Source organism: Oscarella lobularis, chromosome 4 (genome assembly GCF_947507565.1).
Source record: "Oscarella lobularis chromosome 4, ooOscLobu1.1, whole genome shotgun sequence".
NCBI classification, from domain to species: domain Eukaryota; kingdom Metazoa; phylum Porifera; class Homoscleromorpha; order Homosclerophorida; family Oscarellidae; genus Oscarella; species Oscarella lobularis.
Window position 1 is genome coordinate 3,530,382 of NC_089178.1, and position 12,206 is coordinate 3,542,587.

At 45.7% G+C, this 12,206-nt stretch overlaps 4 protein-coding genes across 6 annotated transcripts; all 4 read right to left on the reverse strand.

Moving 5' to 3' along the window:
* Positions 1–3: 3 nt before the first annotated feature.
* LOC136186113 (uncharacterized) lies at positions 4–10,212 on the reverse strand. The gene is made up of 12 exons (XM_065973362.1): positions 10,138–10,212; positions 9,968–10,087; positions 9,841–9,914; positions 2,321–2,932; positions 2,026–2,262; positions 1,224–1,979; positions 1,091–1,162; positions 812–1,041; positions 645–766; positions 427–592; positions 236–372; positions 4–181 (listed from the first exon to the last, which is right to left on the reverse strand). Exons 3-12 carry the CDS (start codon positions 9,866–9,868, stop codon positions 58–60), a joined length of 2,484 nt encoding a protein of 827 aa, XP_065829434.1. The 5' UTR covers positions 9,869–9,914; positions 9,968–10,087; positions 10,138–10,212; the 3' UTR covers positions 4–57.
* LOC136186531 (uncharacterized) lies at positions 3,181–7,075 on the reverse strand. Its single transcript, XM_065973909.1, has 14 exons — positions 6,989–7,075; positions 6,798–6,934; positions 6,667–6,743; positions 6,579–6,587; positions 6,417–6,445; positions 5,631–6,279; positions 5,338–5,574; positions 4,527–5,291; positions 4,403–4,474; positions 4,135–4,355; positions 3,968–4,089; positions 3,750–3,915; positions 3,559–3,695; positions 3,181–3,505 (listed from the first exon to the last, which is right to left on the reverse strand). The coding sequence occupies exons 1-14, from the start codon at positions 7,073–7,075 to the stop codon at positions 3,382–3,384; spliced, it is 2,832 nt and encodes a 943-aa protein (XP_065829981.1). The 3' UTR covers positions 3,181–3,381.
* LOC136185912 (tyrosine-protein kinase HCK-like) lies at positions 9,964–10,539 on the reverse strand. Its single transcript, XM_065973125.1, has 4 exons — positions 10,496–10,539; positions 10,331–10,448; positions 10,142–10,278; positions 9,964–10,087 (listed from the first exon to the last, which is right to left on the reverse strand). Exons 1-4 carry the CDS (start codon positions 10,537–10,539, stop codon positions 9,964–9,966), a joined length of 423 nt encoding a protein of 140 aa, XP_065829197.1.
* LOC136186133 (tyrosine-protein kinase Mer-like) lies at positions 10,355–12,194 on the reverse strand. 3 transcript variants are annotated; one of them, XM_065973391.1, is made up of 6 exons: positions 12,028–12,144; positions 11,210–11,977; positions 11,078–11,149; positions 10,712–11,022; positions 10,542–10,661; positions 10,355–10,496 (listed from the first exon to the last, which is right to left on the reverse strand). In XM_065973391.1, the coding sequence occupies exons 2-5, from the start codon at positions 11,859–11,861 to the stop codon at positions 10,542–10,544; spliced, it is 1,155 nt and encodes a 384-aa protein (XP_065829463.1). In that variant the 5' UTR covers positions 11,862–11,977; positions 12,028–12,144; the 3' UTR covers positions 10,355–10,496. The 3 variants fall into 3 exon arrangements, with proteins under 3 accessions (XP_065829463.1, XP_065829461.1, XP_065829462.1); XM_065973389.1 differs by having other exon boundaries at positions 11,210–12,194; XM_065973390.1 differs by having other exon boundaries at positions 10,423–10,491; positions 11,210–12,194.
* Between the last annotated feature and the right edge of the window lie 12 nt (positions 12,195–12,206).

Consider the following 12,206-nt stretch of genomic DNA (forward strand, 5'->3'; position numbering starts at 1 on the left):
AACCCCCACCCACGAGTTATAAAAGCTCTGTGTACACTACTGGCGTTACGTCACCAATTACACAGAAAGGTATCCGTCTGGGAGGTTCGTGCCCAGATAGTCACCAAGCGTTTCGGCGATCTTTTCAAATGATGGTCTCTCTCCAGCTTCTGTCTGCCAACAATGATTCATAACTTCGTATCTGTATAGCTCAGAAACAATTAGCCCAAAGTAAAAACAAGACGTTTCCACCTACATTTCTTCTGGACAATTACTGGGTCTGTCCAACCGATCTCCTCTTTCGAGAAATGAAGCGATGTCCTGAACAGCTACTCCAGGATACGGCATCTTTCCCAGGCTCATGATTTCCCACAGTGTAACTCCATACGACCACTTATATCACAGAGAAACTAAAACGATTAATAGAGAGAATAAAGGAAGACTAACCGTATCGGTTTTGATGGTGAAGAGACCATCAGTAAGACTTTCCAAAGCACACCAACGAATGGGAATACGTGCTCCCTTTGGATTCATTCGATAATAGTCCTTGTCCTCTTGCAGAGCCCTGGCGAGACCAAAATCGGCGACTTTAATTTTCAAATCCCAGTCTACCCTATTGATGAAAAGTGTTGAGAAATAGTAGGCCTTTAGAAAGGCATACTTACATGCAATTTCGCGCAGCCAAGTCTCGGTGAACGATACTCCTTGCTGACAAATATTCCATTCCCTTTGCAACTTGGTAACCAAATTGCACGAGTTCTACAGTTGTCGGAAGGAGACTCTCTTCCTACACAGAATTGACTAAGCAAAACCTTTCCTGTGATCAACTTACTCCTATTGCTGTTTTTATTCTCTTTCCCCTCAGATACGTTCGGAGGTCACCCAGCATCATGTAGGGAAGAACAACCAACGGAGAGGTGTATCGCACGTTTTCGCTATTTGGTGACCAACAGATGCCAAGTAAGTTCATTACATTAGGATGATTTAAATCGGTCATTCGTACAGCTTCCATCACAAAGCTCTGTGACTCATTTGTCAGTGATGTCAGATCACTACTATTGTCTAAAAGGAGACAAACGTTTGGATGGTATATATTTAGGTTAGAAAATACCAATTTTGAAAGATTTGGCGGCAACGGTTTGCGAGGAATCCAAGAGACACTTGTACACTTTACCATAACTGCCTAAAAGAATGCAATAAATAAATAAATAAATAAATAAATAAATGAATTTCTACTGATGCACCTTCGCCAATGATATCTTGAATTTGCAAACGATCAGGACTTATAGCAACCTTTCGAATTTTCTTCTCTGTATCTAAATCCCAAAGAGACGGGCGAAGAAGTACAAAAGGAAAGTCTCTATCATTAGGGCAACTACTTCTTCCAGTATCAGTGTCATAAGTTTCATTTCGAGATTTTCTTCGTCTTCTGCACGTGCAAATGATTAGAATAACGGCAACAAGAATGATGACAACCAGTGCACCAGATGCCACTATAACAATTGAAAAAGGAGAGCCCGTCGCTGTTGGCGAAGTGAGAGTCTTCAACATCATACATTGAGAATCCGCGCTAGATGGCAACTGAGCACAGTTCAGCGCTTCGGAAACCATATGAAGAGGTGTGATTGATTTGTTGGCGAAAGACAATTGGTATATGGCTATTGCCTCTCGATAGCTAGATGCACAGCTGCCCTTGTGTCCAAACGCTGTAAAGCATGCGTCTGAGCATAAAGGAGAAGGATAGGAGTAGTTCTGAGAGCCCTTTGTCAAACAATCAGGATACAGTAAGTGGCAATAGAGAGTGACGAGGGACTCGTAGCATGATGGGCTTAGAAGCTCACTTAAAGTCTCATCGTTTTCTTGAAACACTTTAATCGTTTCAGCGTGCAAGTAGCTTTGATTGTAGCGAGAATCGACAAAGACGACAGAGCCGGCACGACTCCCGCGACACACGTCTCCGCCACTGTACATTTCACAAGTGCCATTGACTTGAATAGTATCTAGACAAAAGAATAAGTGAAGTCGACAGACGAGTGCGCCGCTTACCGTCCATAGACGTGCAATTACAATTGACCCACGTTTGTCTATTGGCAGCGTTCGTCATACACCAAGGTCTGAAATTCCGATACTGCAATCCAACCGTCGTGCACTCCGTATATTCTATTCCTTGATAAGTGAAAGGAAACGCGCATTTTGCCTCACACTGCGGCTTCGCTTTCGATGGAGTGACAGCCGAGCTATTAGTCGTCGCCCGCGGGGTCGGCGGTGGCAAAGTAGGAAAATCTAAAGAGCCAAATAACTTCGTTTAGAAAGAATAATATTTTTGATATGCGATGATTACTGAGAAGCTCGTCGTAACAGCTTCCGCTGTCTTGCGAAGGCAAGCCGACGCATTGAAAGTCGTCGAAAGTCGTATGAATAGCGTCAAAATTTAGCCCATTCGCTAGAACATGAGCCGATCCCGACGCGGCGACAAACAGTTGATGACAGAGATGCCGATGCTTGAAAATTCGCTCGCAGCTTTCTTTGCACAAACGTGGCATAATCGCCTTTCCCGAACTGTCCGTGTGACAATCGGGCATCGTATAGATGCAAATACCCTCGATAAGCAACGTCGCGCATTGAGGAGGAGCCGGAATTCTATCGGTGATTGACGATAGGCTACTGACTAGCTTCGAAATGAAATCAGCGATTCGACTTTGGCTGTATTCGGGTCTCGCGTCGACGTAAATTGTCCGATTGGCGCGAAAAGGCTGACAGACGCTCACCAATTCGTCGTTGAAAAGTTCGCATTTGCCCTTGGGCGTTTGCGCCGTAGATCCGATCGCGGTGGGCGATCGAGTCCTTGTCGTTGTCGTGATGACAGACGTAATTAGAGAGAAGCGGGTGACCTCGTGCCCCCGCTGCGGCTGTGACGTCGTCGTCGACGAGAAAACGACGAGAAAGTTGACGACTGGAAAAAAAGAGAGTACGTTTATACCTGGGATGCGGATGTCGACCGACTGCGCCGCAATCTAGCCACGCGAAGTCGCGAAGCCTCGCTAGGCAGAGCTGCGAAGCCTGCTGTGCACGCCGACGTCGACTACGACTAAAACAGCCTTCCGCAACTGCTTCTGCGAGCCGTTCGAACTAATCGCGAGCTTCCCACGAGGTGAGGAGGGAATGGGGAGTGAGTGGGTGGGTGGGTGGGTGGGTGTGTTGGGAAAAATGCTGCGTTCATATCCTCGCAGCGCACTTATTCCGTGATTCGATGAGGAGGAGGGAGATTGCTTTCCGCGCTTACCTACTGCCGTCAACACGCTGACCATCGCGAGACCACAAGAGTTCAGTTCTGTAGTGAAGTCTATCCGGGTTCGTACCCCCTGGCGTTGCGTCACCTCATCAATATGCAAGGGGAAATGATTACACAGCAAGGTATCCGTCTGGAAGGTTCGTGCCCAGATAGTCGCCAAGTGTTTCGGCAATCTTTTCAAATGATGGTCTCTCTCCAGCTTCTGTCTGCCAACACTGATTCATAACTTCGTATCTATATAGGTCAGAAACAATTAGCACAAAGTAAAACAAGACGTTTCCACCTACATTTCTTCTGGACAATTACTGGGTCTGTCCAACCGATCTCCTCTTTCGAGAAATGAAGCGATGCCCTGAACAGCTACTCCAGGATACGGCATCTTTCCCAGGCTCATGATTTCCCACAGTGTAACTCCATACGACCACTTATATCACAGAGAAACTAAAACGATTAGTAGAGCGAATCAAGGAAGACTAACCGTATCGGTTTTGATGGTGAAGAGACCATCAACAAGACTCTCCAAAGCACACCAACGAATGGGAATACGTGCTCCCTTTGGATTCATTCGATAATAGTCCTTGTCCTCTTGCAGAGCCCTGGCGAGACCAAAATCGGCGACTTTAATTTTCAAATCCCAGTCTACCCTATTGATGAAAAGTGTTGAGAAATAGTAGACCTTTAGAAAGGCATACTTACATGCAATTTCGCGCAGCCAAGTCTCGGTGAACGATACTCCTTGCTGACAAATATTCCATTCCCTTTGCAACTTGGTAACCAAACTGCACGAGTTCTACAGTTGTCGGAAGGAGACTCTCTTCCTACACAGAATTGACTAAGCAAAACCTTTTCTGTGATCAACTTACTCCTATTGCTGTTTTTATTCTCTTTCCCCTCAGATACGTTCGGAGGTCACCCAGCATCATGTAGGGAAGAACGACCAGCGGAGAGGTGTATCGCACGTTGTCGCTATTTGGTGACCAACAGACGCCAAGTAAGTTCATTACATTCGGATGATTTATATCGGTCATTTGTAGAGCTTCCATTACAAAGCTCTTCATCTCTTTCGCTGGATCAGTAGCCGAATCTAAAATCACTTTGCAATTTAGAAGATTAAATTTGGCGACAAAATACCAATTTTGAGAAATTTGGCGGCAACCGTTTGTGAAGAATCCAAAAGACACCTGTACACTTTACCAAAACTGCCTATAGTACAAATATTTTGAGAATGCAAATAAATGAATTTCTACTAATGCACCTTCGCCAATGACATCTTGAATTTGCAAACGATCAGGACTTATAGCAACTTTTCGAATTTTCTCCTCTGTAGCTGAATCCCAAAAAGACGGACAAAGAGGTACGAGAGGAAAGCCTTGATCACTAGGGCAGCTACTTCTTCCAGTCTGAGCATCAGAACTCGCATTTTGAGATTTTCTTCGTTTGCGACGATGCAACAGAATAATACTTAGAAAAGCAAAAAAAAGAACGACAGCAACAGTAGCAGACGTGTTGATTATTATGGTTTTCGAAGTTGACGTAGCTGGCGAAGTGGGAGTCTTCAAAATCATACATTGAGAATCCGCGCTAGATAGCAACTGAGCACAGTTCAGCGCTTCGGAAACCATATGAAGAGGAGTGATTGCTTTTTTGGCGAAAGACGATTGATATATGGCTATTGTCTGTTGATAGCTAGATGCACAGCCGCCTTTGTCTTCAAATGCTGTAAAGCATGCGTCTGAGCTGCATAAAGGAGAAGGATAGGAGTAGTTCTGAGAGTCTTTTGTCACAGTCAAACAATCAGGATACAGTAAGTGGCAATAGAGAGTGACAAGGGAGCCGGCACATGATGGGCTTAGAAGCTCACTTAAAGTCTCATTGTTTTCTTGAAAAACTTTAATTGTTTCATTGTTTAAGTAGCTTTGATTGTAGCGAGAATCGACAAAGACGAGAGAACCGGCACGACTCCCGCGACACACGTCTCCGCCACTGTACATTTCACAAGTGCCATTGACTTGAATAGTATCTAGACAAAAGAATAAGTGAAGTCGAGAGAAGTGTGCGCCGCTTACCGTCGGCAGAGGTGCAATTACAATTGACCCACATTTGTTCATTGGCAGCGTTCGTCATACACCAAGGTCTGAAATTCCGATACTGTAATCCAACCGTCGTGCACTCCGTATATTGTATTCCTTGGTAAGAGAAAGGAAACGCGCATTTTGTCTCACACCGAGTCTTCGCTTTCGATGGAGAGACGGCCGAGCTATTAGTCGTCGCCCGGGGGGTCGGCGGCGGCGAAGAAGGTAAACCTAGACACAATTAGGCAAAACGACTTCATATATTGTTTTTGACATAGGACACTCACTGGGAAGCACGTCGTAGCAGCTTCCGCTGTCTTGCGAAGGCAAGCCGTCACACTGAAAGTCTCTGAAATCCGTGTGAATAGCGTCAAACTTTTTCACCTCTGCTAAAAAAGCAGACGATCCCGACGCGGCGACAAACAGTTGATGACAGAGATGCTGATGCTTGAAAATTCGCTCGCAGCTTTCCTTGCACAAACGCGGCATAATCGCCTTTCCCGAACTGTCCGTGTGACAATCGGGCATCATATAGACGCATATACCCTCGATGAGCAACGTCTGGCATCGAGGAGGAGCCGGAATTGACCCAGTGACTATCGCTAGGCCTCTGACTAGCTCCGACATGAAATGAGTGACTTGACTTTGGCTGTATTCGGGTCTCGCGTCGACGTAAATCGTCCGATTGGCGCGAAAAGGCTCGCAGACGCTCGCCAATGTGTCGTTGAAAAGTTCGCATTTGCCCTTGGGCGTTTGCGTTGTAGTTGTAGGTTTGATCGCGGTGGGCGATCGATGCGATTGTGACGTAGTCGACGACGAGAAAACGACGAGAAGGTTGACGACTGGAAAATTAGAGAGCACGTAACTAAACTTGGGATGCGGATGCCAACTCTGTTCGACTAGCTGCGCCGCATGCAGTGTGGCCACGCGAAGCGTCTATACAGCGAAGCCTGCGCTAAATTTTGGGAGAGGGACAGTGGGTGGATGTGATGGGAAAAAAGGCGACGCTCGTATCCTCGCAGCGTATTGATTTAATTAATCAGAGGAAGAGATCGCTTTTAGCGCTTACCTACTGCCATCGCCAACACGCTGACCATTCCGACTACAACAAGAAGATCACTAAAAGCCTCGAAATTTTTAGCCAGACCTTTGGTTGAGAGCGATGAAGGTGAAGCTGGGGCTAATTAAGTTCCGCCTGCCGAAGTGTATTCAGCGGAGCCTATCCGGGTTAGTGCCTGTCACAACTACATCAACATATGAGGTAATCAGAAAATGATTACACAGCAAGATATCCGTCTGGAAGGTTTGTTCCCAGATAGTCACCAAGCGTTTCGGCGATCTTTTCAAATGATGGTCTCTCTCCAGCTTCTGTCTGCCAACACTGATTCATAACTTCGTATCTATATAGGTCAGAAACAATTAGCACAAAGTAAAAACAAGACGTTTCCACCTACATTTCTTCTGGACAATTACTGGGTCTGTCCAACCGATCTCCTCTTTCGAGAAATGAAGCGATGTCCTGAACAGCTACTCCAGGATATGGCATTTTCCCCAGACTCATGATTTCCCACAGTGTAACTCCATACGACCACTTATATCGCAAAGAAACTAAAACGATTAGTAGAGAGAATCAAGGAAGACTAACCGTATCGGTTTTGATGGTGAAGAGACCATCAATAAGACTCTCCACAGCACACCAACGAATGGGAATACGTGCTCCCTTTGGATTCATTCGATAATAGTCCTTGTCCTCTTGCAGCGCCCTGGCCAAACCAAAATCGGCGACTTTCACTTTTAAATCTCAATCTACCCTATTAATGTAAAGTGTTGAGAAATAGTAGGCCTTTAAATGGGCATACTTACATGCAATTCCTCGCAGCCAAGTCTCGGTGAACGATACCTCTCGCTGACAAATATTCCATTCCCTTTGCAACTTGATAACCAAACTGCACGAGTTCTACAGTTGTTGGAAGGAGAGTCAGACTCTGATGCTACACAGAAATTGACTAAACAAACATTTTGCTGTGATCAGCGTACTCCCGTTATCGTTTTGATTCTCTGTCCCCTCAGATACGTTCGAAGGTCACCCAGCATCATGTAGGGAAGAACGACCAACGGTGAGGTGTATCGCACGTTGTCGCTATTTGGTGACCAGCAGATGCCAAGTAAGTTCATTACATTCGGATGATTTAGATCGATCATTCGTAGAGCTTCCATCACAAAGCTCTGCGTCTCTTTTGTCGGATCACTGCCAGGATCTAAAAAGAGATAAACAATTCGTGTGATTTGGACGTTCGGTGGAGTGAAAATTACCGATTTTGACAGATTTGGCGGCAACGGTTTGTGAAGAATCCAAAAGACATTTGTACACTTTACCAAAACTGCCTAAAGTAGTACAAATATTTTGAGAATGTAAATAAACGAATTTCTACTGCTGCACCTTCGCCAATGATATCTTGAATTTGCAAACGGTCCGGACTTATAGCAACTTTTCGAATTTTCGCCTCTGTATCTGAATCCCAAAGAGACGGGCGAAGAAGTACGAGAGGAAAACCATTAGGAAAACTACTTCCAGTCTGAGCATCATAACTTTCATTTTGAGACTTTCTTCGTCTTCTGCACGTGCAAATGACAGCAACAATAACGATGACAACCAGTGCACTAGATGCACAAGATGCTACTATGACAATAGGGAAAGGAGAGCCCGTCGCTGTTGGCGTCTTCAGCATCATACATTGAGAATCCGTGCTAGACGGCAATTGAGAACAGTTTGGCGTATCATAAACCATATGAATAGGTGTGATTGATTTTTTGGCAAAAGACAATTGATTTATGGCTATTGCCTGTTGATAGCTAGAAGCACAGCCGTCCTTATGTCCAAATGCTGTAAAGCATGCGTCTGAGCATAAAGGAGAAGGATAGGAGTAGTTCTGAGAGCCCTTTGTCACAGTCAAACAATCAGGATACAGTAAGTGGCAATAGAGAGTGATGAGGGAGTCGTCACATGATGGGCTTAAAAGCTCACTCAAAGTCTCGTTGTTTTCTTGAAACAATTTAATCGTTTCAGCGTGCAAGTAGCTTTGATTGTAGCGAGAATCGACAAAGACGAGAGAGCCGGCACGACTCCCGCGACACACGTCTCCGCTACTGTACATTTCACAAGTCCCATTGACTTGAATAGTATCTAGACAAAAGAATAAGTGAAGTCGACAGACGAGTGCGTCGCTTACCGTCCGTAGACGTGCAATTACAATTGACCCACGTTTGTCTATTGGCAGCGTTCGTCATACACCAAGGTCTGAAATCTCGATACTGTAATCCAACCGTCGTGCACTCCGTATATTGTATTCCTTGATAAGTGAAAGGAAACGCGCATTTTGTCTCGCACTGTTGCTTCGCTTTTGATGGAGTGACGGCGGAGCTAGTAGTCGTCGCCTGCGGGGTCGGCGGCTGCAAAGTAGGAAAATCTAAAGAGCCAAATGACTTCGTTTAATTAAAAAGAATATTATTTTTTGATATCTGATACCTACTCAGAAGCACGTCGTAGCAGCTTCCGCTGTCTTGCGAAGGCAAGCCGACGCATTGAAAGTCTCTGGAAGCCGCATGAAGAACGTCAAATTTTAGGTTATCCGCTACAACAAGAAACGATCCCGTCGCGACGTCAAACAGGTGACGACAGAGATGCTGATGCTTGAAAGTGCGCTCGCAGCTTTCCTTGCACACAAGTGGTATGATCGAACTGTCCGTGCGACAATTGGGCATCAAATAGATGCATATCATCTCGATGAGCAACGTCACGCATTGAGGAGGAGCCGAAGCTGAGTTAGTGACTAACGATATGCGTTTGACTAGCTCCGAAACAAAATGAGCGATTTGAGTTTGATTTCTGGCCGCGTCGACGAAAATTGTCTGATTGGCGCGAAAAGGCTTGCAGACACTCGCCAATTCGTCGTTGAAAAGTTCGCATTTGCTCTTGGGCGCTTCGTGATCAAGTTGCGTTGTAGTTGTAGGTCCGATCGCGGTGGGTGATCGAGTCGTTGTCGCGATCGTCGGCGTTACCGCCGCGATGACAGGCGTAATTACAGAAGAGGGAAGACCCCGTGGCGGTTGTGACGTCGTCGTCGTTGACGACGACGACGTCGAGAAAGCGACGAGAAGGTTGACGACTGGAAAAAAAGAACACGCAACTATACATGGGATCGATGCGGATGTCGACCGAAGTACTGCTCCGGCCGTAGAGCAGTCTAGCCCCCGCGATCGAATTATAAGCCTCTAGACGCGAAGCCTGTCCTGCGCTAGACGTACGAAGAAGGTGACGTGGACTAAAAGCGCCTTCCGCGCGTCTGCTTTTGCGATCCGATCGCGAGTTTCGGAGCGAGGAATGCGAAGGTCGAGGAGCTAGGAAGTGGGTGTGCTGGGAAAAATGCTGTGCTCATATCCTCGCAGCGGACTTATTCCGTGATTTGATCAGGAGGAGAGATCGCTTTTCGCGCTTACCTACTGCCGTCGCCAACACGCTGACCATCGCAAGACCACAAGTTCACCAGTGTATAGCAGTACACCCAGAGTCTCTAAAGATAAAATATGGCTCTGGGTACACTACAGGCGTTACGTCACCAATTACACAGCAAGATATCCGTCTGGAAGGTTTGTTCCCAGATAGTCACCAAGCGTTTCGGCGATCTTTTCAAATGATGGTCTCTCTCCAGCTTCTGTCTGCCAACACTGATTCATAACTTCGTATCTGTATAGCTCAGAAACAATTCGCACAAAGTAAAACCAAGACGTTTCCACCTACATTTCTTCTGGACAATTACTGGGTCTGTCCAACCGATCTCCTCTTTCGAGAAATGAAGCGATGTCCTGAACAGCTACTCCAGGATATGGCATTTTCCCCAGGCTCATGATTTCCCACAGTGTAACTCCATACGACCACTTATATCGCAAAGAAACTAAAACGATTAGTAGAGAATTGAGGAAGACTAACCGTATCGGTTTTGATGGTAAAGAGGCCATCGATAAGACTCTCCAAAGCACACCAACGAATGGGAATACGTGCTCCTTTCGGATTCATTCGATAATAGTCCTTGTCCTCTTGTAGCGCCCTGGCCAACCCGAAATCGGCGACTTTAATTTTGAAATCCCAGTCTACCCTATTGATGTAAAATATTGAACAGTAGGCTTATAAATAGGCATACTTAGATGCAGTTTCTCGCAGCCAAGTCTCGGTGCACGATACCTCTCGCTGACAAATATTCCATCCCCTTAGCAACCTGATAACCAAACTGCACAAGTTCTACAGTTGTCGGAAGAGAATTCTACACAGGAATTGACTCAACGAACATTTATCTGACCAATGTACTACTACCTCCGTCGTTGATTCGTTAGTTCCAACAATAGGTTCGTTACTAGAAGTTGTAGTGCCACCAGTGTAGCCGGAAAATGTGACGCCACTCGAAAGCGTTGTCGTTTTGATTCTCTTTCCTCTCAGATGCGTTCGGAGGTCACCCAGCATCATGTAGGGAAGAACAACCAATGGTGAGGTGTATCGCACGTTGTCGCTATTTGGCGACCAGCAGATGCCAAGTAAGTTCATTACATTGGGATGATTTAGGTCGGTCATTCGTAGAGCTTCCATCACAAAGCTCTGCGTCTCTTTGGTTGGATCACTACTCGGGTCTAAAAAGGGATAAACATTTCGTGATTCGGACGTTTCAGTTGGGTTAGAAAATACCGATTTTGACAGATTTGGCAGCAACCATTTGCGAAGAATCCAAAAGGCACTTGTACACTTTACCAAAACTGCCTAAAGCGGTACAACAAATATCTTTCGAGAATGTGAATAAATAAATTTCTACTGCTGTACCTTCGCCAATGATATCTTGAATTTGCAAACGATCGGGATCTATAGCAACTTTTCGAATTTTCTGCTCTGTCTCTGAATCCCAAAGAGACGGACGAAGAGGTACGAGAGGAAAGCCTTGATATGCATTAGGACGACTACTTCTTCCAGTCTGAGTATCATAAGTTTCGTTTCGAGATTTTCTTCGTCTTCTGTACGTGCAAATGATTAGAATGACGACAAGAATAATGATGATGACCAGTGAACCGGATGCTCCTGATGCCACTATGACAATAGGAAAAGGAGAGTCCGTCTTTTCAGAGCAATTGTCGAGTGAGCAGTTATTTGGAAGAAAGCTAGGCTGAGATTGAATTGTCGCAGCTTGTGACGACGGCGTTGACGTTGGCGTTGGCGTTGGCGTCGTTGTTGGTAAAGGAATGTCTGCAAGTCCCACATTGACACAACTTCCGTTTGATTCTTTTACTGTTGGAAACTGACTACAGTCGGGTTGAAAATCGCCCAGGACGCTCGGTTGAAGTTGTATCGCGGTGAAAATGATTCGTCCATATGCTGCACCGTCAGCATTTCTGGTACAACTTGGACTGCCGTTTATAGTAGCAAAGCAATCTTCGCGACATATGGAAAAGCGCTCTACTGAGTGATTTGACACAACCATACAATCCGGGAGGTAAATGTAGCAGATAGTGGCAACAAGAGCTTCTTTGCACTCCAAAGAAATGCCGTCGAAAATACCGCCTGCTTTCGCTGCCGTGTCGATACTTTTCAACTGTCCTGCAATTTCTTTCTGAGAATATCTCGAATCGCGATCGACAAACACCAACTTTCCAGCTCTGGACGAGTTACAGATGCTTTCTCCGCTGTACATCTCACAAGTCGACTTTGAGGAATCGACGACTACCGACAGCTTCGGCTGTGCCAAAACCGATTGCAACGCCAGGAGAAACAGTACTATGAGCAATGCACCAAGGGGAGAACATAGTCGTCTCATAATGGGCTGAGA